Source organism: Elephas maximus, chromosome 25, assembly GCF_024166365.1.
Source record: "Elephas maximus indicus isolate mEleMax1 chromosome 25, mEleMax1 primary haplotype, whole genome shotgun sequence".
NCBI classification, from domain to species: Eukaryota; Metazoa; Chordata; class Mammalia; order Proboscidea; family Elephantidae; genus Elephas; species Elephas maximus.
Window position 1 is genome coordinate 18,817,744 of NC_064843.1, and position 22,867 is coordinate 18,840,610.

The following is a 22,867-nucleotide window of genomic DNA, read 5'->3' on the forward strand; positions in this document are numbered from 1 at the left end:
GAACCTTTATGCTCACAGCCGGAGAGGGGAGGAAAATGAGGCTCAAGAACGACCACCCAGTGAGAGAATGGCAGAAATGGGATTTGAACCCAGGCCTGCTTTGCTCCAGGATCTGAGAAGCCTCAGTACAGAGCCAGGCACAGGTACCCCCGAGCTGAGCTAAATGTGCCTTGGCCCTCTGCTTTCCAACCTCAGGACTGAAGAGTTCCAGCCCACTCAGAGATGGCAACCTTTGGCTGGCCTCTGGCCTGCAGACCCAGTGTGTCTGGCTCATGCAAATTTAAAAACAAATTTGTTGCCAACATTTAAGAATTAGGAGGTTTCAAACAAGTATCTAAATTCCTATTTGTCTTGAGAGACTGAGCTCTCTGGCCACACTCCTGCAGGGTGACAGGACACTGCCCTCTGGACGGGACTGTGCAGGACCTGCCCAGTCCTGTGGGCATCTGAGTTGGCAGCCACTCCAGACCCATGTGGCTCAGACAAGCCTCCTACCTGCTGTCGAAGATGCTGGGTACGGAAGGCCTTCTGCTTCCGTCCCATCCCCTAGGCCCCTTGGGTGTGGGAGCTACTGCCCAGGGTCAAGGCCAGTGGCTGCTGCCTTTGACTCAGTCTCCTCCAATGCTCACAGCAGCCTGCCAGGCAGGCACTTGTCACAATGCCTGTTTTACACAGGAGAAAGCAGGCTCAGGCAGGATGGGGACAGGTCACGTGCCCAGAGTCCTGCAGCTGGTAAAAGGCTGAGCTAGGATTCAAGCTGGGCTCGCCTGAGCTCTGGGCACTGACCCCTGCAATGGCCAGCCCACAGGACCTACCCCCTGGGTCCTGGCTCCCTTCTCTGTCCCGGCTCAAGGTTTTCTGCACCTCAGGCCATGCATGGCTGTCTTGCCTGCAACGTCTGTGTCTGATCAAAGGGCCCCAGAGTCTTCCAGAAAGCTCTGACAGCTGTGAGTTGAGCCCCTCCCACTTCTCTGTAAGCAGCCCCTGCGTGTCCAATCCTGCTGCAGGGTTGGGCTGGCCAGCCTAGCACAGCCCACACGAGAGCACCGCCCTGTCCCACTAGAATCCTCCTGCCTAGCCCAGCCCAGCACCCGCCTCTGGCAGCCCAGGGCCCACAGCAGCTGATGGAAGCAGGAGACCATGGATGCCCTGGGGACAGAGGAGCCAAGATGGGAGCTCCTGGAGTGGGGAACCACTGCGTGGAATGACCCCAGCAGTGGAGGCAAGCTGGTGCACTCTTGCTTAGAGCTGATGCTGACCCTAGGCAGCAGCTCTGGAAAGTTCCTAGATCACTATGGATTCTGCTTTTAGCTGGAGGAAAGGCATTAACATGGAAACCAGCAGAGGAGGGGCCCCCAGAAATTCCGCAGAGAAAGAAGATACTAAATCCAAACCGCACAGTCAGGGAGAAGAGGTAGGGGTGGCCAGGTGGGTGAGTCAGTGTCACGGCACCCTCACTCCTCTCCAGGCTCCTGCTCCAGACCCAGGGGCTGATCTCTCCACCAACCTTGGTGACAGACCTGCTGCCGTGTGCTGGGTCCTCCTCCCTCCTGCCCCGGCCCACCTCCTGGGGTCCTGCCTCCCCTCCTGGATTGATGGCTCATGCTGGGGTCATCCTACTTGGGCATCACCTCCTCCAGGAAGCCCCGGACTCTCCCAGCTGGTTAGGTGCCTGGGCTTTCCATCACATCACATGTCCACTCATTGTAACTGTCTGATTAAAATACATGTATATTTTGATCAAAGATTCTATAGAAGAATCCTGATCAAAAGGGGGGAAATGCAGAACAGAATTTCAAATTCTCACGGACTCCAGACTTTCTGGAGTCATGGAGGCTGGATGAACCCCCAGAACTACTGCCCTGAGATAATCTTTAAACCTTAAACCAAAAATATCCCCTGAAGACATCGAAGTCAATTGGCATAATAAAATCTATTAAGAAAACATTCTGCATCCCACTTTGAAGAGTGGCGTCTGCAGTCTTAAACGCTAGCAAGCAGCCATCTAAGATGCATCAATTGGTCTCAACCCACCTGGATCAAAGGAGAATGAAGAACACCAAGAACACAAGGTAATTATGAGCCCAAGAGACAGAAAGGGCCACATGAACCAGAGACTACATCATCCTGAGACCAGAAGAACTAGGTGGTGCCCGGCTACAACTGATGACTGCCCTGACAGGGAACGCAACAGAGAACCCCTGAGGGAGCAAGAGAACAGTGGGATGCAGACCCCAAGCTCTCATAAGACCAGACTTAATGGTCTGACTGAGGCTAGAAGGACCCCGGTGGTCATGGCCCCCAGACCTTCTGTTGCCCCAGGACAGGAACCATGCCCGAAGCCAATTCTTCAGACATGTATTGGACTGGACAATGGGCTGGAGAAGGATGTTGGTGAGGAGTGAGCTTCTCGGATCAAGTAGACACTTGAGACTATGTTGTCATCTCCTGCCTGGAGGGAGATGAGAGGGTGGAGGGGGTTAGAAGCTGGTGAAATGGACACGAAAAGAGAGAGTGGAGGGAGAGAGTAATTGGGAGTGTGTAGCAAGGTGTATATGGGTTTTTGTGTGACAGACTTGATTTGTAAACTTTCACTTAAAGCACAATAAAAATTATTAAATATATATATATATATATACCAAACAATAGGTTAGCTTAAGCAGAAAAAATGTCTGCCTTGAGCATTATGCTTTTTTAAGATCTATATGAGATCAAATTGACAACAGCAACTCGAAAGGTTAGACAGGAACCTTGGGGGGCAGTGAGTTTATGTTAATGAGGAAAAACTCGGAGAAAGAGGGTAAGAATGGTTGCACAACTCTGAGAATGTAATCAATATACTGACTTGTGCATGCAGAAACGACTGAATTGGTATACGTTTTGCTGCATATATTCTCAGCAACAACAGCAACAATAAAATTAATGAAATAAAATAAAAATACATATGTATATATTTTAATATATACTGCACCAAACACTTTGGTTCCTTAGGTTTGAGGACTGTGCCATGGTGACATGACATGATACCAGTAGGGCAAAGCAGAGCTAGGGGAGGGCATACAGGACCTCTCTGTGCTATCTTTGCACGTTTTCTGCAAATCTAAAATTGTCCAAAGTAAAAAGGTCATTTTAAAATAAATAAAGCACACACAAGGCAGCACATACAAAGTGCCAAGGGAACAACACAGAGGTTGTTTGGTGTCGTCAAGTAAATTTTGACTCATAGCAACCCCATGTGACAGAGTAGAACTGCTCCATAGGGTTTTCAAGGTTGTAATCTTTATGGCACAGGTTGCCAGGTCGTTCTCCCACGGAGCTGCTGGATAAGTTCATACCGCTAACCTTTCAGTTAGCAGCTGATCGTTTAACCACTGCACCACCAAGGCTCTTGGCAACACAGATAACAAGTGCTATTAAGTAACAGGAGCCCTGATGGTGTAGTGGCATATTATTAAGTAATAATAATGCTATCAATATCATCATCAATAACTACAGCAGCTAAACTTTACATTATCTCAATTACTGCTCGTAACACTCCTAGGCGGTGGATGCTAGCGTTAATCCCATTTTACAGACGTGGACGCTAAGACTCAGTGAGGCTTAGGAACTCTCTCAAGTATGACTCTTGTAAGTGACAGACAGGGCCAGCTTGATGGGCTGTGATCTGGGCACAGGCCCTGCACTTGGTTTAATGATCTGCTCTTGCTGTCTTGAAATTCTTAATAAGTTTTATAACAAGGGACCCCGCATTTTCATTTTGCACTGGGCCCCACAAATTCTGTAGCCAGTCCTGGATTTCAAGCTGTGCCCCATGTCCTCCCAGGATGGTGTTCTCCACCCTGTGTTATGACTCAGAAAGGCCATGCATAGAAGGTTCCATGGACGAGACCTAGGCACGGAACAAGGGTGGCCGTGGGGCCAGCATTCTGTACTGAGAAAACACCATGAGACACAGGGCAGAGGCAGGAACAGTGGTGGGATCTGGGGGGACATCAGCAGGTGGATTTGGCTGAAGCCGGAATGACCTACTTCAGGCACAGAAAGGAAGATGTACTCCTGGCCCAGGGCAACAAACCAACTAGCCAGGCCCAGTGGCCTGGCCCAACTCAGCCTCCTTGTTAACCAAGACTCTCCACCTCCCCAGGAGTTATTCCCAGATATGCTGCTGTGTCACCATGCAGCCTCTGGGTTAGTGTCCACTGAGCCTGTCCACTGCTGGCTGAGGTCCAGCAGCTGGCCACTGTCACAATCAGAGTTTTACCATGTCCACTTTGATGCCAAATTACCAAAAGAATGCCTTGGAGGTTTTGTTGGCTGGCCTCGAAGGTGGGTTGGCTTCACAAGAGTGAAGAAAATAGCCCCAATTAACTCTGGGAAGCAAAAGTCTACCATTTTGTGAAGTTCCACAAAGGCCACTTTGAGGAGCCAGGAGTCCCTAAAGTGGACAGCTGCTGTTCATTAAATCAACGAGCCATGAGAGCAAAAATAGAGACATCACCCAAATCAGCAGGTGCCAACCAGGCCCCACCCCATGCCCGCCCCCAGGCCTTACTTATCCCATCCCCCATTCCCTTCCCCTCTCAGTGAGAGAGAGAGGCTTTCCTCAGCACTGAGCAGCTACCTTCTACTCACAGAAACATACCCAGGCTGAAGGATCCCTGTATTAAAGGCAAGGCCAGCCTGTCACCAGTACCCTGTCCCCACCACTCCAGGCCTCCAGGCAGCCTTGGGAGCCTCTCCTCCATCTAACCCTTCCCTCAGATACAGAACGGCACTTCAGCACTCTGGTCTGTGCCCACAAACCTCCTTCTCCCCCAAGCGGCCTCCATGTGGCCTCCACAGTTACCTAGAGCCAGTCACCACATTAATGGATACCATCTCCACAGCCCCACCAGAGGCTCCAGCCACTCGCCTCACAGGGCCCTTTTACAAGAACGCCAGCTAGCTAATGTGCTTTCTTTGTCGGATGAAGACATTTTATCCAGGTGGACCTCTTGAGAGTGAAAAGGTATGGTTTTCAAGGTCTGGGAAATAACATTTGAGAGTGAGAGAAAGGAAGAGGAGAGACGGGGACAGAGAGAGAGAACAGAGATGAAGAAAATTAGAGACAGGAAAAGGGAGGCAGAGACAAAATGGAGAAAAAAAAGGACAAAGTTAAATTAAAAAAAAAAGGCAAAAGCACCAAAAACAAAAAAGAGAAAATGTAGAAACAAGACAATGGGGGATAGAGCGGAAGAAAGTATGAGGAAAGCAGGAGATGGGAGAGAAAATAGGGGAAAAGTGAGAGAAAAGGGAAAATGGAAATGGAGGGATGAAGAGGGGAAACATGAGGCAAAAAGGAGGAAAAGGAGAGGGACGGGGAGTCTGAGGAGTCAGGAAGGGAGACAGGAGGTGAGGAGACTGTGGGAGACTGATGGGGGCTTGGAGGTCATTCCCTGGATTCTGCCTCTCCACTTCCGGAGCCAGGGGAGGCCAAGGCACCATGCCGGCAAGGACACGAAAACAGCCGCACCTCCCCCTCTGTTCCTTGCCAACAGCGTCCCTTAGTCAAAGAAATCATATTTTACAAGTAGGAGGGACGTCTCGGAAAACAGGACAGTCTTTTGCTGAATGGACTTGAGTTTTCCTTAGAGGCAACACTTCACTCTTCTATCATTTTAGTCAGGGCTCCTGGAAATTTCTGGTCTAAACTCCCAGCCCAGGACTAAGCTCTTGGCCTCAGCATGTTCCCTGCCCTCTATGGCTGCAAAGACAAACAAGATGAGGAACTAATCCTGAGCGCTAACTGTGTTCCAGGTCCACACAGGCCTCCTCAGCCTTGAGTCAGCCCCACACGCCTGTCTCTTGTCCCCATGACCAGAACAGTGCCTGGCCCATAGTAGATGCTTAATTAATGCATGCCCAGTCCTCCGACCTCCATCTCCTCCCCCTTCCTGGGCCATCTCATTCAGCCTCAGGGCTAAAGCCCCTACTATGCTGGATGCCTCCAGCCCTGAATTCCACAGTCACATTTTTCATGTCAGCTCCACCTGCAAAATACATCCAGAAAGACTACAGAGCCTCACAACAGCTTGGATGAATCCCCAGGCAATTGGGCTGAGTGAAAAAGCTAATCCCAAAAGGTTACATGCTATATGATTCCATTTTTAGAACATTTCTGAAATGGCAAAATCTTCAAGATGGAGGGCAGATTAGTGTTTGCCAAGGGTCGGGGGAGGGAGGAGAAGGTGGGTGTGGTTGTAACAGGGCAACACAAGGAATCCCGGTGGCGTTGGGACTGTTCAGTATCTCAACTGTGGCTGTGGCTACACAAACTTAAAATAAAACTGTAGAGACCTAAAACTCTAAGTTCAATTGCACAGAACTTAAAATACACACATAAAGGAGTACAAGTAAGGGTGGAACATCTGAATAAGATCTGCGCAGTGTGTCAATGTCGATGTCCCAGTTGTGATATTTCACTAAACCAGTTGTCATCAAGTCAATTCCAATTCATGGCAACCCCACGTGTGTCAGAGTGCAACTGTGCTCCACAGGGTTTTCAAAGGCTGTGATCTTTCAGAAGTAGATTGCCAGGCCTCTCTTCTGAGGTGCCTCATGGTTGGTGGATTCAAACCACCAACCTTTCAGTTAGTGCTTAGCCATTTGCACCACCCAGGGACTCCTGATATGGTATTCGTTTTGCAAAATGTTACCATGGAGGAAACTGGGCAAAGTGTCCAGGGTTCTCTCTGTATCATTTCTTAAAACTGCATGTGAGTCTACAATTATCACAATCAAAATTTCAATACCAACTTGGGGGATATCTAGCTCAAATGGCGTAACATAGTTTATAAAGAAAATGTTCTACATCCTACTTTGGGGAGCAGTGTCTAGGGTCTTAAAAGCTTGTGAGTGGCCATCTGAGATACTCTACTGGTCCCATCCCGCCTGGAGCAAGGGAGAATGAAGAAAACCAAAGACACAAGGGAAAGATTAGTCTAAAGGACTAGTGGACCACAACTACCACAGCTCCTGCCAGAATGAGTCCAGCACAACCAGATGGTACCTGGCTACCATCACCAACTGCTATAACAGGGACAGAGCTGAAGAAAAAGACTTACTAGCCTGACAGAGACTGGAGAAACCCCGAGAGTATGGCCCCCAGACATGCTTTTAACTCAGTACTGAAGTCATTCCCGAGGTTCACCCTTCAGCCAAAGATTAGACAAGCCAATGAAGCAAAATGAGACTAAATGGGCACACCAACCCAGGGGCAAGGAAGAGAAGGCAGGAGGGGACAGGAAAGCTGGTAATGGGGAAACCAGGGTAGAGAAGGGGAGAGTGTGTTGACACAACTCGGGATTGGCAACTAATGTCACAAAACAATACATGTATTGTTTAATGAGAAACTAATTTGCTCTGTAAACCTTCATCTAAAAAAGCACAGTAAAAAAAAAAAATTTTTTTTTCAATACCAAAACACACACACACATCTAGAATTGGCCACATCTCCCACATCTACTTCCTGCCCCCACCTCCAGGCTACTGACACCTCCACCTGGATCATAGTAGCTGCTCCAACCCCCTAATCTTTGCCTAGCACCAGGGTCTCTCCTCCTCAGGCAGCTAGGCACTCTTGGTGAGCATGGAGCAGATCCAGTCTCAACCCTCCAGCATCTCTATCTCCCTCGGGCTACAAGCCCTCAGGCCCTGGCTCCCCACTCATTCCCCCAGCGGTACCTCCAACCTGAAGCCTCATGCTCCTCCTCCTCCCCAGACGTCTTCACACTCCTGTCCTCACCTGGTCCAGGGCGCCAACCCCTGTCCCCTCCAATGTCACCTGCTCGCTGACGCGTGCCCTGACCACCCCCAGCATATGGGGTGTCTTACCTCCATGAACTCTTCACCACTAGACCATCACACTAGACTGCCCTCTACTCGCATTTCCAAGGGTCTGAAACAGTGCCTCACTCATAACAGTGCCTCACTCATACAATAGTTTAATAAGTATTTGATGAATGAATGAATGGAAGGAAGGAAGGAAAAAAGAAAAGAGGGTGGTGGGAAGAGGCTTGGCAATGAAGGAATTAAGCCCAACCCAGTGGGGTGGGGGAGGATGGGGTAAGGGCTGGGGTCACACAAGTGGCAGCTCCTGGAGCAGGCCAGGAGGAAAGAAATGAGCCTGTAGAGGGGAGAGGGAAAGGGCATCTGCTGGGGAGCCCCTGGTGGGATGAGCGGAGCTAACAGGCATACTGGTGGTGGGGGGTGGACAAAGTCCCAAAGGCCTGGCCACTCTGCCCACACCCCCACCACACACATGCTCATATAGAACAAGAAAGAGGGGTTGGGTGGAGGCTTAGCTCAGACCTGGGGGCCTCCCCCAGAGCCTGGGGATCAAGCCTTAGGGGTGACCCACCATCTGCCCATTCCTTCATAAGCTCTGGCTGCTTATGGGGGTGAGGGTGGGGCTGGGGACGGGTCACAGACATCACTGCGCAGCCCCACACAAGCACGTGGCACTGAAAGCTATCCTGTGACCAGGCCGCTGTAGCCGTGTCCTGTTTCCAAACCCCTCAGATGGCCGTGGTCTGCCTTTCTAGCCGTGTGACCTTGGCCATGTTACTTATCTCTCTGTGCCTCAATGTGCTCATCTGGAAACCAGGGCTAATCACAGTTCCGACCTCACAGGGTGTTACGCCGGCAAAGTGATTTTATAACCACAAAGTGCTTAGAACACAGAAAATGCTCAATGAATGTTGGCCAATTTCATTATGATTACGGCCCCCTGAGTTCATATTCCTTTTAGAGTCAGTCATTAGCTTGCAAACGGCACAAGTGCACAATCTTATAACATTGCATTTTCAGTATTAAATGCATTCGGTTTTAAAACATGAACATTTAAATTAAATCTTAATTGCTGGAGCCAGGGCTGGGACTGCTTCGACTTTTAATTTACGAGGCGTCTCAAAAGTTGTGAGTGCCAGGACATCTCTCAGCTGCTAAGAGGGCTGGGCCATCTATCAGTCAGAGGCCTGGCACGCAGTAGGTGCTTAGTAAATGCCTTCTGGCCAGACAGCAATAGGTTACAGTGGCCACAGGTGGCACAAATATGCTGGCAACTGTCCCACGAGCAACTCCCTGGCCTGTGGTCTCCCATTTCTCTCAAAGCAGGGCCGCTGCCATCTGAGTTCCTCCTGGCTACCCCACCCAGCACGCGCTCACACAAATGCACAGACATACACACACACTCCGCTGGGCACTGGCCTCTCAGGGCAGGTCATGCCAGCAAAGAGCTGCCAGACACGGGAGGCGAGAGGGGAAGACGAGATCCTGGCACCAGAGCTGCGACGCTGGGATCCCCGATCCAGGTCTCGCCAGGCATTTTGCAACGGGTACTCAGCGATGTCTTGCTTGCCCCGGCTTCTTGTCCCACTTCATAACCAGCATCTCCCCATCTCCTGACTGAGGTTAATTACTAGGACTCCCCAAGTAACAGAAACTTTGGCCTTGACTTTAGGCCTGGCAATGTGACAAGGTATGATGGTATCAGCCGAAACAGGCACCTGGACAAATTTACTGCTTAATGAGACGTGGTTTATTTTCCCAGCGGAAAGCTAGCCACGAGTGGTGCCAAGTTCAAAGGCCTCCCAGGCTCCGTGGGCATCAGACACTCCAACCACGGCTGCGCGTATCACACAGGTATATGAGCTATGGGAGGACTCACCTCCACTATAGAATGGCAATACCTGATGGTGCCTGCCCATCCATGGCCAGCCACACCTCACTTACCAATGACGTGCAGCCCAGCAGACTGTCTGTGGGCTGTGGCCTGCTTACGCCAAACCTGGTCCGCATACAGGGCCACCTTCCATATGGGAGACCCAGGTCTGATCCCTGGCCTGTAGTCCTCATGCACAGCCACCACGTATCCATCACTGGACAGACACTGATGCTGCTATGACGCCGAACAGCTTTCTGCAGAGCTTCCAGACTAAGGCAGACGAGGAACAAAGGCCTGGTGAGCTACCTCCAAAAAATCAGTCAATGAGACCCCTATGGATCACAATGATCCACAACCAATCACAGGAATGGTGCGGGAGCAGGCAGCACTTTGTTCCCCTGTGCTTGGGATCACCATGAGTTGGGGCCAATTCAACGACTAACAGACGGCCCCCAACCACTGTCTCCCTTGGGACTACACCCAGGGAGAACTCTTTTGAGGAGCAAACCAATGGCTAGTCCTGGGCCCCTGTACAACTTAGCTGATATCCCCCACCCAAGAGATGCAAATGGCCAGGCTGGGCAGGGCAAGTGGGTATGTCACCGTGGGGCTCATGCTCTGGGCCCTATGGGAGGCGGCTCTGTCACCAGCACACTGGTACTGTGGATCAGGGGCCCACTGGCCTAAGCAAGTGGCCTGAGCAGCCCAGCTACACATGTCCCACTTCCCAAACACCTTCATGGGCACAGAGCAGCTGCCAAGAGCTAGGGGCTGAACGCAAAGGCACCACAGCCAGGACTGGAGCCAGCCAGCATCCATAGACACAGCGCTAACTACCGATACCAAATCAAAGAGGAGATGCAGTCCCTACCCCTGAGAAACCAGAGAGACAAGAGATGAGAACAGACACCTTCCCAAGACAACATAATAACAGGGAATGAAACAGGGACTGCAAAGTCTGGGGGAATCCAGGTGGCTTCCCAGAGGTGGTACCATTTGACCTGGGCCTTGAACAACAGGGAAGCATTGCCAGGCAGAGACCAGAAAGGGCATTCCAGGCAGGGGGACCAAAGTGTGCAAAGGCCTGGAGGCAAACAACGTCCACTCCACCCCCACCCCATGACATGGCTGAGCCTGAGGACACTGTTGTCACAAGGGGAGAAGGGCATACTTGGGTGTGCCCCACCAATCCGGGGGAGGCTGGGGTGCTCCCAGACCAAAGCATCTCACGTAGGTCTCAACCAACACTCCTCCTCCCTCAAAATAAAAACCCTTCCCAGTCTGAAGGCACTTCCTCCCCACTCACCTCCAACATCTGAGCAAGAATACAATATTTAATATTCCCAAAACCAGCCAGCCAGGAGCCCTCCGACCCTCCCCAGCCTCACAGGCCCCGAAATATCTGGCGTGAAACAAATTCTTTAATGTGTAAGTGCTGTCGCTCACCGGGGGGTGGAGGACGAGGTGGGGGACCAGGGACACTTACACTTGCCACTGGGCCTCCATTGTTGCGTTAACGTTTGCCATCTGCTCAGGTTGCATTTTTACCGCAAGGGCTGATGGGGGCAGAGGGAGAAGGAAAGGCTGGTTCAGGACCGGGAGAAGGCGCTGAGGAATCTCCTCTGCCTTCTTTGTGTTGGCGTCTTGCTCGCCTCCACCAGAGCCCAGCAGTGTCTCCTCCCGGGACCAGCACTCCAGGGGGACTCTGCAGGGGGAGAGTGGAGGCGCCAGAGGCAGGGCCTCCCTCCTCAGGCAGGCGGGTGGGGAGGGAGGCTGGGGGGCGGCGAGGGGGAGGGGAGGAGCCGCCCAGCCTGGCACCAACGACTCCTGCAGGCCGGGCCGGGCAGGGCAGCTCCTCCCACTGCCTCCATTAAAGCTCCTGAGAGAGGGAGGCAGGCGGGGACACCCACTCCCTGGGAGACCATGAAGGGCGGCAGCAGCCTTAGGACCACGCACTAAAAAAAAAAAAATTGGTATTTATTGAAAACCTACTATGTGCTCAGCTGGGGTAGGAAACGCAAATGCCCACGGGCAGGTCCTTAGAACAGTGATGTGGCCAGGTGGTGGCTAAGGACGCAGACCCTTGCGTTCTTCAAGTAAAGATCCTTATGTCACATTTAATTTTTTAAATGCTGGCACTGAATTCAAATTAAATATATATGTATACCAAGCTGGCCAAAGAACTCTGGTCGGTGGGGCAGACTTGGGGTGAAGATCTCCAGTTTGCAGCCTCGGCCATAGAAGCTGTGGTTGTCCTCAGGGAGAGCACTGAGGTAGGGAGAGACCCAGTGAACAAACCAAAAAAACAACAAACCCATTGCCGCTGAGTCAATTCTGACTCATAGCGACCCTATAGGACAGAGTAGAACTGCCCCATACAGTTTCTAAGGAGGGCCTGGTGAATTCAAACTGCTGACTTTTTGGTTAGCAGCCGTAGCTCTTAACCACTACACCACTAGGGTTTCCACAGTGAACAAAGCTGGGTTCAAATTTCAGCTCTGCGGCTTTTGCTGTGTGATCCTGGGCAAGTGAACAGCCCTCTCAGAGCCTCACAAGCTGGAATAATGAATGACACCACCTCCGGAGTAGTTGTGGGAAGCTGAGATAAGGCACAGAAAGCTCTTTGTGTACAGTCGTTGGTGCTAGCTGCCATCACGTGGGCCCCCAACTCAAGGTGACCCCTTGCAAAAGGAAACAAAACGCTGCCAGTCCTCCACCATCCCTGTGATCAGTTGCCGATAGGACCATTGTGATCCATAAGGTTTTCATTGGCTGATTTTTAGAAGGAGATCGCTAGGCCTTTCTTCCTAGTCCATCTTGGTCTGGGAGCTCTGCTGAAGCCTGTTCAGCATCATAGCAACACGCAAGCCTCCACTGACAGACCAGTGGTGGCTGTGTATGAAGTATACTAGCCAGGAATTGAACCCAGGTCTCCTGCATGGAAGGTAAGAATTTTACCACTGAACCACCACTGGTGCTCAACTCAACTGCTGACAATCAGTCATGGTGCTCCTAAGTGCAGAAGGCCTCCCACAGGGATTGGTACAAAGAAGTGGAGAAGGTGCCCTCCACCTCTCTGGTCCCAATGCTTCTGAGGGGAGAGGGCCTGTGAGGTTTAGCCCATCTGGTCTGAAATCCAGAACCAGGGAGTGGGCTGGGTATGACCCACAGGTGCAACAGATTTCTCCTACAATGTTTAACATTTTAAAAAAATTAGTTCTTGGCTTTTAGACAACAGAAGGTTTATATAAAAATCCAGATGTCCAGCTTTCACCCAAAATAAGAAAATCTGCCCACACTGGGTCCCCATTTCTATAAGGTTGGCGCCAGGCAATCTCTACCCCTTTAGATGAGGCATGAGATTTGCAATTTGCCACAGTCCCTGCCAGTCTCTACTGTCTCACACCCAGCAGCCTCATTTATGTCAGCGGGCTGCCCCCAGTGGCATTTGTGGGTGTGAGAGCTCACACCATTTGCCCCTGCTCTGACTTTCCCTAAAGCCACCCTCTCACCTCTTTCAGCTCCTCTGGCCATCCTTCCTCCCCAGCAGGTCTGATGACCATGGCCTCATCCTGCTGACCACGGTGAGGTGAACAGGTGCGCTGGGGAAACCCACATCCAGGCCAGGCGCAGTCCACCCAGCTGCCTCGCTCAGAATGGGTGTTAGGACTTGGCCCCATTGGTTTTGCTCTTGGCCAAAGAGCTTTCCTTGGAAACCACCACACTCTTCTCCGTCGGAAAAATTAATCAAAATGACACCTCGTGAACAAGATGTTTTGGCTCGGCAGAAAACAAACAGTGGTTTACAACAAATTATCATGTTCTGCTCCATGCCTCTGGGCACACATGTGCCACGAGGAGGGCCTGGCATGTTAGGCAGGAACGCCCTTGGCAGCCCCCAGGCTGTGGCCAGGCGTGGTCCACACTGCACTGCCCAAGTGTCCAGCTCCAAATCATACTTTCGCTTCCACGCAAGGCCTGAGATGGCTTCCAGATGTGAGGAGAGACCCCTCCTCCTCCTCAGCAGGGTCTCTGGGACCCTGGGCCCTTGTACAGAGACCTGAGCCCTCAACCTGGGGCCTCTTTTCTCTCCTCTGGTGGGACCAGGGTCCCAAGACCCAGCGAGGCGATGGTTTCCAGGGGCCTCAGGGAATGCAGTCCTGACAACGGAATCCTGCAACTTGGAGGGCACCCACATGCCCTGCTTAGCTCTCGTGTTCAAGTCTCAACAAGACACCCCAGACCCGGACCGCCAGCCTTGGCTCAGAGTGGAGAATGAGCACTGGCAACTCTCCAAGGGAAGCCAGTTTGACTGGATCACCCCCCTGCTATAAAGCCTTCCATGGCCCTTAGAGTCCAAGCTCCTCCAGGTGCCTCGAGGTCCTGCACGGCCTGGCCCCTGCCACCCCTCTGACCTGACTCCCCCCACTCTCCCCTTGCTAACTCAGTCAAACCACTCTGGACCTAATGCCATCCCTCAAGTGCCAAGCTCAGTCCCAGCTCAGAGCCTTTGCACCTGTGGTTTCCTCTGCTGAGAGGGAATCCTCTTCTCCCCTGACTCCAGACCGACTCTCCCTCATCATTCGGGTCCAGCTTACATGGCCCCTTTATAAGTGACTGTCTACTTCACTCTCTTATTTGGTCACTGTAGTCTTCCACCAGACGCAAGCTCCATGAGGGAGAAATCATAGATCTCTCCCAAGGCCATATGGGATTGAGTTTAGAGTGTACCTCCATATCCTGAGGCCCAGCTGTGTGAGCTTGGGAAGTCACTTAAGCTCTCTGTGCCTCAGTTTCCTAATCTGTAAAATGGGGATAAAAGTAGCTCCTCCCTCATAGGGGGCTGTGAGGACTGATGAGCTGAGGGCAGTGCCTCTCACACAGCGGGGCTGTCTACGTTGGCCATCGCCATGGAACGGCTCACTGCCAAGCAAGACCCCAGGGCGCCAGGCTGAGGGCCCCACTGCGTGCTTCCCGGGTAGCTCAACGTCAGAAGTAAAAGGCCTGGGCTTCGGAGGAGGAATCTCATTATAAGATGGTTTACCAATGTCCCCAGACCTCCTCCTCCAACCAGCCAGCCTCATAGCACCTCAGGCCAGGGCCACACTCCCCACACAGGACCTGGTCACCTGGGCAGCAGAAGGCAGGGACAGGCTGGTGGCTGGTGCTGGGGGAGAAAGAGAGTAGGACTCCTTCCCAGCTCCACTCTCCCCAGCCTCCCCACCAAGTTTGCAAAGTGAGGAAGAGCAGGTGAGATGGGGAAGGTAGGGCTGGCGGCAGTTAGAAAAATAAAGACCAACTTTCTCCCCCAGGGAACTTTTGTCCCAGGTGAAGGAACAGCCAGACAAAATGTACCCCAAGATGCCCCTCCACAGCTCCAGGGGTGAAGGCTGAAGCCTCTCCCTCCTAGACCCCACCCTCCCCTGGCTCTGGGCAGAGGGCCTGGGCAGACTGGGGGGCAAAGGTGGACAGCCTACTGCTTTCAGGTGATGGGCTTCCAGGCAGTGCTGTGGCTCAGCCCACAGGGCTGGACTTCACGTAGCATTCCCACAGGGTCAGTCAGGTGGGGCCCCCAAGTCCCCTGCCCCCACCCCAGCCCTTTCTACTCCAAGGGACACTGGAAGGAAAGGAGGGGAGGCAGTGGGGGCAGGAAGGTGGAACTGGGTTGTGAGGGCAGGCAGCTGGGGCACCACGTGACCAGATCTGCCTGCTTGCAGCTCAGGCCTGGGTTCTCGTGGCCTCAGACCACCCTGGGTCAGGGGACACTTTGAACATCCCTCTGACAAAAGGCAGGGTCCACGGGGAGGGGGGAAGAGAAGAGAAACCAAAGCTCTGAACCCTGGCTGCCTGGGGCCCTCAGGCCTGGGTAGAGCCGGGCCAGGCCGCAGGAGGAGGGCCTGCTGTAGATTCTGCCTTAAAAGCCTCACAACTCCAGCGTGACAGCAGCGGCCACTGAAAGGAAGCGTCCACCCCGGGTAGCACTGAGGGAACCTGAGATAGCACAAAGTCCCAGCTTGGGGTGAATCCAAAGGGAAGAACCTGAGAACCACCATGCTCCCTGAGCACCCCACCTCCCCACACAGTAGTCCCGGTGGTCAGAAACAACACAGACACCCAGAAGGGACAGACTGGGACAAGTGCTGTCTCCAAGCTCGGGTGTCACAAGTTCAAGTCCCAGTTCTACCACTCACAGGCGGGCCTCGGGCCAGCGACTCAACCTCTCGATGCCTGTTTCCTCACTGTAAAATACAGGCCAGGACCGAATCTCCTGCACAGGGAGGGGTGTGAGGGGACGAGGCTCCATGTTGGGGGCACCTGCAGAGCCAGGCTCCAATGTGAGCCTAAACGGTTATTCCAGGGGAACCCACCGCTCACATCCTGGGGCCTGGGGCCCTCACGCCCCGGCCTCCATGCCTTGCGCACGCTCCCTGGCACTGCCTTCTGCAGACAAAGCCCTCTTGGGGGCCAAGATCAACACCGAATGACTCACCACCCCTGGCCAGGACCATTTCCTGGAACAAGTCACGGCAGGTAGGTCTTAGGGGGCCTCTCCAAGGCCCAGCTTGGCCCAGAGTCTGGCAGAGACAAGAGGGTGCAGGTCCTGGCATGCCTAGCCACACCCAGGGGGTCCTGTGGCAGAAGCAGGGGCGGGTGGCCTGGGTTCCAAATCCAGCTCTGAATTCAGATCCGTGACTCTCCAAGCCTCAACCCTTGCCTCTGTAAGTGGGGACATGGTGCCAAGCTCATGGGCACAACTGTGTAGATTATGAAGCAAGCATGCAAGGGCCTAGTCTTAGCACACTAGCTACACGCCATGCGCAGCCAGGTCCTCTGTCCTTACTCCCGCGATGTGCTCCTAAACCCAATAATAGGGAAAGCACTGCGTGACTGGGGATCACCTGGTCACCCAGGGAAGGTCAACAGAATCTGAGAAAGAGGGGGACAAAGGAAGCAGCTCGTGACATAGCTTCACTGTTGCTGGAAGACAGACAGATCACGTTCGTCTGGGAAGGAGGCAATTCCAGAAGGCTTCTTGCAGGAGGCGGCATTAACATGGGCTCTGAAGGATCAACAGGAGTTCCCACACTGTGAGATCTATGTGGCTACTGCCCAGCTCTTACTAGTCTTTGGCAAGTCACACATCTGGGGGCAGGTAGGTGTAAGGCCAGGCGGAGCCACAGAGCTGTGGCAAGGACCTGAGAGTGGGTACTCAGGGAGACACTCCCAGTCACATTGTGAAATCACTTGGCCTGGCCAAACAGAAAGGGTTTACATGGGCCTAACTGCCCATGGGCTTCAACACTGTGATACCAGAAACTTCCCAAACTCTTGTTCTCATCTGTAAAATGGAGGTAATTTTAATACCCAGGGCATAGGATTGGGGGAAGGAAAATGAGTCAATGCACAGAAAATGCCTAATATGGTACCTGGGCATTATAAACACTCGGTAAATGAGCCGCTGTGGTAACATAAAGTGGAGATGTGGGCACCCAGGCAGGGGGAACAGAGGAGCAGAGGGTGACATGAGACAGAGTCCCAGGAATGGCGAGAAACCCCACTGGGGGGCAGGACAGGGTAGCCAGCTGGGCAGACACCTTTCCAGTTAAGGGCAAGGTCGCGGAAACAGGCCAACCAGGGCCCCAACCCAGCCTTGTTACCCTTTGGGCAAGTCCCTTCAAGTCCTTGAGCCTCAGTCTCCTCATCTGTAAAATGGGGGTGATGATAAAAGTATCTTTCTCAAAAGACTGCTGGGAACTGTTTACACAGCAAAAAGATGGAAGCAACCAAGGTGCCCACCAATGAATGAATGGATAAATAAATTATGGTATATTCACACAATGGAATACTATCCATCGATAAAGAACAATGATGAATCCGTGAAACATTTCATAACATGGAGGAATCTGGAAGGCATTATGATGAGTGAAATTAGTTGCAAAAGGACAAAAACTGTATGAGACCACTATTGTAAGAACTCAAGAAATAGTTTAAACAGAGAAGAAAATATTGTTTGATGGTTACGAAAGTGGGGAGGGAGGGAGGGAGAGGGGTATTCACTAATTAGAGAGTTGACAAGAACTATTTTAGGTGAAGGGAAAGAAAACACAACATAGGGGAGGTCAGCACAACTGGACTAAACCAAAAGCAAAGGAGTTTCCTGAACAAACTGAATGCTTTGAAGGCCAGTGGGGAGCAGGGGGCGGGGCTTGGGGACCATAGTTTCGGAGGGCATCTAGGTCAATCGGCATAATAAAATCTATTTAGAAAACCCTCTGCATCCCACTTTGGAGAGCGGCATCTGGGGTCTTAAACGCTAGCAAGCGGCCATGTAAAATGCATTAATTGGTCTCAACACATTAGGAGTAAAGGAGAATGAAGAACACCAAAGATACAAGGTAATTATGAGCCCAGGAGACAGAAAGGGCCATATAAGCCAGAGGCTACATTAGCCTGAGACCAGAAAAACTAGATGGTGCCCAGCTACAACTGATGACTGCCCTGACAGAGAACACAACAGAGAACCCCTGATGGAGCAGAAGCACAGTGGGATGCAGACCTCAAATTCTCATAAAAAAAACAGAATTAATGGTCTGCCTGAGACTAGAAGGCATGGTCCCTAGACCTTCTGTTAGCCCAAGACAGGAAACATTTCCAAAGCCAACTCTTCAGACAGGGATTGGACTGGACTATGGGGTAAAAAAGATACTGGTGAGCAATGAGCTTCTTGCATCAAGTAGACACATGAGACTATGTGGGCAGCTCCTATCTGGAGAGGAGAGGAGAAGGCAGAGGGGGTCAAAGGCTGGCCCAGTGGACACAAAAATAGAGAGTGGAAAGGAGTGTGCTGTCTCATTAGAGGGTGAGCAACTAGGAGTATATAGCAAGGTGTATATAAATTTTTGTATGAGAGACTTACTTGATTTGTAAACTTTCACTTAAAGCACAATAAAAAAAAAAAAAAAAAGACTGCTGGGAGAAGGAGATGCCACCAAAAACCAAACCCATTGCCACTGAGTTGATTCTGACTCACAGCAACCCTACAGGACAGAGCAGAACTGCCCCATAGTTTCCAAGGGGCGCCTGGTGGATTTGAACGGCCAACCTTTTGGTTAGCAACTGTAGCACTTAACCACTACGCCACCAGGGTTTCCATTATTATCACCATAATCGTCAAATACAGCTTGGGGCAGAGCTTCTGAAATACAGCACTCCTGACACCTGGGGCCATGTAACTGTCTACGGTGGGGCTGTTCTGTGCATTGCAGAGTGCTAGATGGCATGCCTGTCTACCACCCCCCCCCCATACACACACCACCAGATACCAGTAGCTCCCCTCACCTCCAATTGTGACAACCAAAAATGTCTCTAGACATCATCAAAGGTCCCTGGGGGACAAAATTGCCCTCAGGGGAGAGCCTCTGGACCAGGAGACCAACAGAAGACAGAAAGAGCACACAGACTGTGGCTTAAACATCTGAGGTCTCAATTGCGGTTTGGCCTCAGTTTTTTTCATCAGTATAGAACGCAGCGATCACTCCGTCCTTATGGGGTGGTGAGGAGGACCCCAAGAAAGCAGAGGAAGCACGGGGAGGGAAGGGCCTTTGTAAGCTGCTAAGGGCCACAGGCAGGTTGGACATGGTCCAGCTTCCCCGCCCCCTCTGGTCTGCTTGAGGCTGACGAAGGCCTCAAGAAGGAGGGGTCGGCCAGAATTCTGGTCGTGGCCCCAGGATTATCTTTAGGGACACAAAACGGGATGAGGGGCAGGGGCTGGGCCTGCCCTGCTCACTGTGATAACTACAGAGCTCTGCAGGCAGCAGGTGCTCAATGAATGTTGAATGAGAACATGAACAGGCACAGCATGGAAGTTTAGGACAAGAAGGGACACAGGAGGTGGGGACGGCAGGGATGTTCCAGCCCCCTCCCCAGCCCCCACGTGCTGGCCAGTCAGGCGGGGTGAGCAGACACAACTTCCCGTCCGCATAAATGAAATGTGCCCTTTGAACTCTGCTTCCGGAGCCCCTCTCCCTGCTATATGGGGCCTGGAGAGGGGGTAGGAGGTGGGGAAGGGCCCGCCCCGAACTTCTGCGCTGGATACTCACATTCCTGAAAGAGGACAGCCCTGCAGAGACCAGCCACCGCTGCAGCACCTGTGGGAAGCTCCCGTGGTCCCGCTCAGCCTGAAGCACATGGGCTTCCAGGAAGGAGACATGGTGCCCGACCATCTTGACAAAGGCCTGACATGGGGGACAAAGGAGAGCGTGATGCCACATCTGCCTCAGACTGGAGTGCATTCCTGGCTGTGCTCCCTGGCTGGCGCTGGCAGGCAGAGATACCAGGCCCTTAATCACTACCACTCACTTCCTTCCAGTGGACCCAGGGCTCTGCCTAGCTGGAGGGGCCCCTTCAGAGACCCTGGCAGTGCAGGAGCAGCTCCCAGTGGGGGGCCAGCCAAGCCACTCTTGTGTCCTCCCTCCTTCTCCCCATGGTGACCCTATGGCTAGCTTCCATTTTACAGAGGAGGAAAACTGAGGCTCAGAGAGGTTGGGTAACCTGCCCAAAGTCACACAGCCAGTAGGTGGCACAGAGGGGACTGAGGTGTACACCTGTTAGATTTCAAAGCCTTCCTTATGGAAAAGGGATTTTTCAGAGAACTTGTGAAAATGCTCATTTTATTAAATTTTATTAGTTCATGTATATTAAAACAAAAACGAGGCCTGCTGCTGTCAATTCAGACTTATAGGACAGAGCAGAATTTCCCCCTAGGGTTTCCAAGGCTGTAATCTTTACAGACGCAGACTGTCACATCTTTTTTCCACAGAGCAGCTGGTAGGTTCGAACTGCAAACCTTTCAGTCAGCAGCCGAGCACTTAACCACTGCACCACCAGGGCTTCTTCTTGATGTATATCAGGGGGTCTGAAACTTAAAAGCTGCCAGGGGCCAGGCAGATAACACGCAAGGGAAGAAAGCCGAGCAGGGACTTGGGTGAATGGGGAGCTTGCTCCAGGCCCACAGGGGGCCACTAGACCTCTAGTGCAGAACTTCCAATTAAAAAACAGACAACTTTGGCATCAGACTCTGGATTAGAATCCAGGTTCTACCACTTAGTACCTGTGCGCCTTTCAAAAAGTTACTTAATTTCTACTAGCCTTAGTTTTCTTATCTGTGAAATGGGGATAGTAACAATACCAACTCTGCTAAACAAACTAAGTGCTTAAAAAAATTTTAAGTGCTTAGCACATATTAAAAACTCAATAGATGCTAGCTAATATTTTTTTAAAGAAAAAAATGATATTCAGATTTTATGTAAAAATCTTCTAATTTTTTTTTTTTTGGTCAATGTTAGCAATAAATCCACATTTTTAAAAATTGCTATGCAGGTCCAGGGAAATTCAGCCACAGGCTGTGGTTTCAGTCCACCCATTTGCGACCGCCGGTGTGTGTCTGTTCACGCCTTCCTCTGCTCTGCAAGTGTGTATGTGTGTGTACACGGACAAGGCCACCAAAACGCGACTCTGGTGCCACCTTGGACAAACCACCACCTCCATGGGCCTCCTCTGTTCTAAGTAAAATGGAAGAAGTTTTCTTGTGTTGGGACAAGAAGAAGGATGTCTAAGTGCTAGGTGCTACCAAGGGAGCCCCCTCTTCACTGAGAAAAAAACTCATGGTCCTCCCATGGCCTGCAAGGCCTCCTTCCATCCAGCCCCACCCTCTTGCCTCTTAGTCCTGCGCCCCAGCCTCCCTCTGGTTTCTTCCAAGCGCCAGGTTGTGCTCGCCACACGGCCTTTGCACCAGCTTTCCACACCTGCAGTGCCCTCTCTCTGCTCTTCTCAGGTGGGCCCTGCTTGTCTCTTGGGCTCCTCCTCAGAGAGGCCTCACCTGACCACTTGAGCAGATGAAGCCCCAAATCACTGTCAACTCCTCAGTTTCCTCGTCTACATAGCCCTCATCGTCGTACGGAATTTCTTACTTGTCCACTATTTCCAGGCACCTCCCACTAGAGAGTAAGCGCTGAGAGAATGGATGCTGAGTCAGCATGGTTCGCTGCTGCATTCCCAAGGCCGAGACCAGAGCCTGGTGTGCTAGTAGGGGCTCAGCCGGATGGTGGATGTGTGAACAAATGAACGTTTGAAAGAGTGAATGAAAGTAAGCATACATCCTTAGCAAAAAGACATTGGACAAATCCAAGATGGCAGCATCTGTTACGCTGCTGCTGCTGCTGCTGCTGCTGCCGCCGCCGCCCTGGGTTCTGCAACAGCAGAGCTGAAAGACGACTACAGCACGATGGGGGAGGGGGCACCCCAGGCCATAGCGGGAAGCTTTCCCACAAGGGCTCGGAGGCCGGCTAGGCCGGCACATCTGGTCGTAAAACACAGAGGAAAGGAGTCCTGTCCTCCCTTCCTCCAGCCGATTCCAATTTTATGCTCCTGCATTGAGGCCAATCTGGTGGGGAGTGTGAGGCAACACGGAGGAATGTGCACTGTGCAAGGTCTGAAAGGCCCCCAGAATGCCAGCAAGGGTGGCCTGGCCAAGCCGCAGCCAGGGAGAGGCCGGGACATGCGCCCCCCCTTCCCATACAGGGGCCGGGGTGGCAGGATAGGGACAGGGAACAGGGGGAGGGACGACAGCAGAGCTTAACCCCCCTGGGGCTAGAAGATGGGATTATGGGTGATTTGTGTATTTTTTTCTCTTCAATGAAAATGTACTACTTTTATAATCAGTTGGAAGGAAGAAAGGAGGAAGGGAAGGAGGGAACAAGAGGGAAAGAACGAGGGAAAAGAGGGAGGGAGAAAGGGAAGAGGAAGGAAGGAGGGGAGAAAAAGGGGGGAAATAGGGAGGGAGAGAGTAAGGGAAGGAAGGAAGGAAGGAAGAGGCGAGAGAAAAGAAAGCCCCACGGTTTGTAAATCTATCTCTAAGTGCTAAGGTCTGTGAGTACCTACTGCCAAAGGCCCAGGGTGGGAGCAGGGCCCGTCCAGAGGTGCCAGCCTCAGCATGAAGGAGTGGTCAAGGGCACTGCCCTGGCCACCCCAGCTCCACCACTTCCTACCTGTATGACCTTGGGCAAATTACTGCCCCTCCCTGTGCCTCAGTTGCTTTTTCTGTAGAATGGAACTAATAGCCCCAGGACTTCCTTCCTGGGGTTGCTGTGAAGGTGATGTGAGTCC

General features: G+C 52.0%; 1 protein-coding gene across 3 annotated transcripts in view; it reads right to left on the reverse strand.

Moving 5' to 3' along the window:
* Positions 1 to 22,867, reverse strand: part of BCAS4 (breast carcinoma amplified sequence 4) — a 60,833-nt gene that overhangs the window by 6,325 nt on the left and 31,641 nt on the right. For all 3 annotated transcript variants that reach the window (XM_049869869.1, XM_049869870.1, XM_049869868.1), the window contains one exon: positions 19,804 to 19,938. In XM_049869869.1, the coding sequence (XP_049725826.1) occupies positions 19,804 to 19,938 (135 nt within the window). The remainder of the gene's footprint in view (positions 1 to 19,803; positions 19,939 to 22,867) is intronic.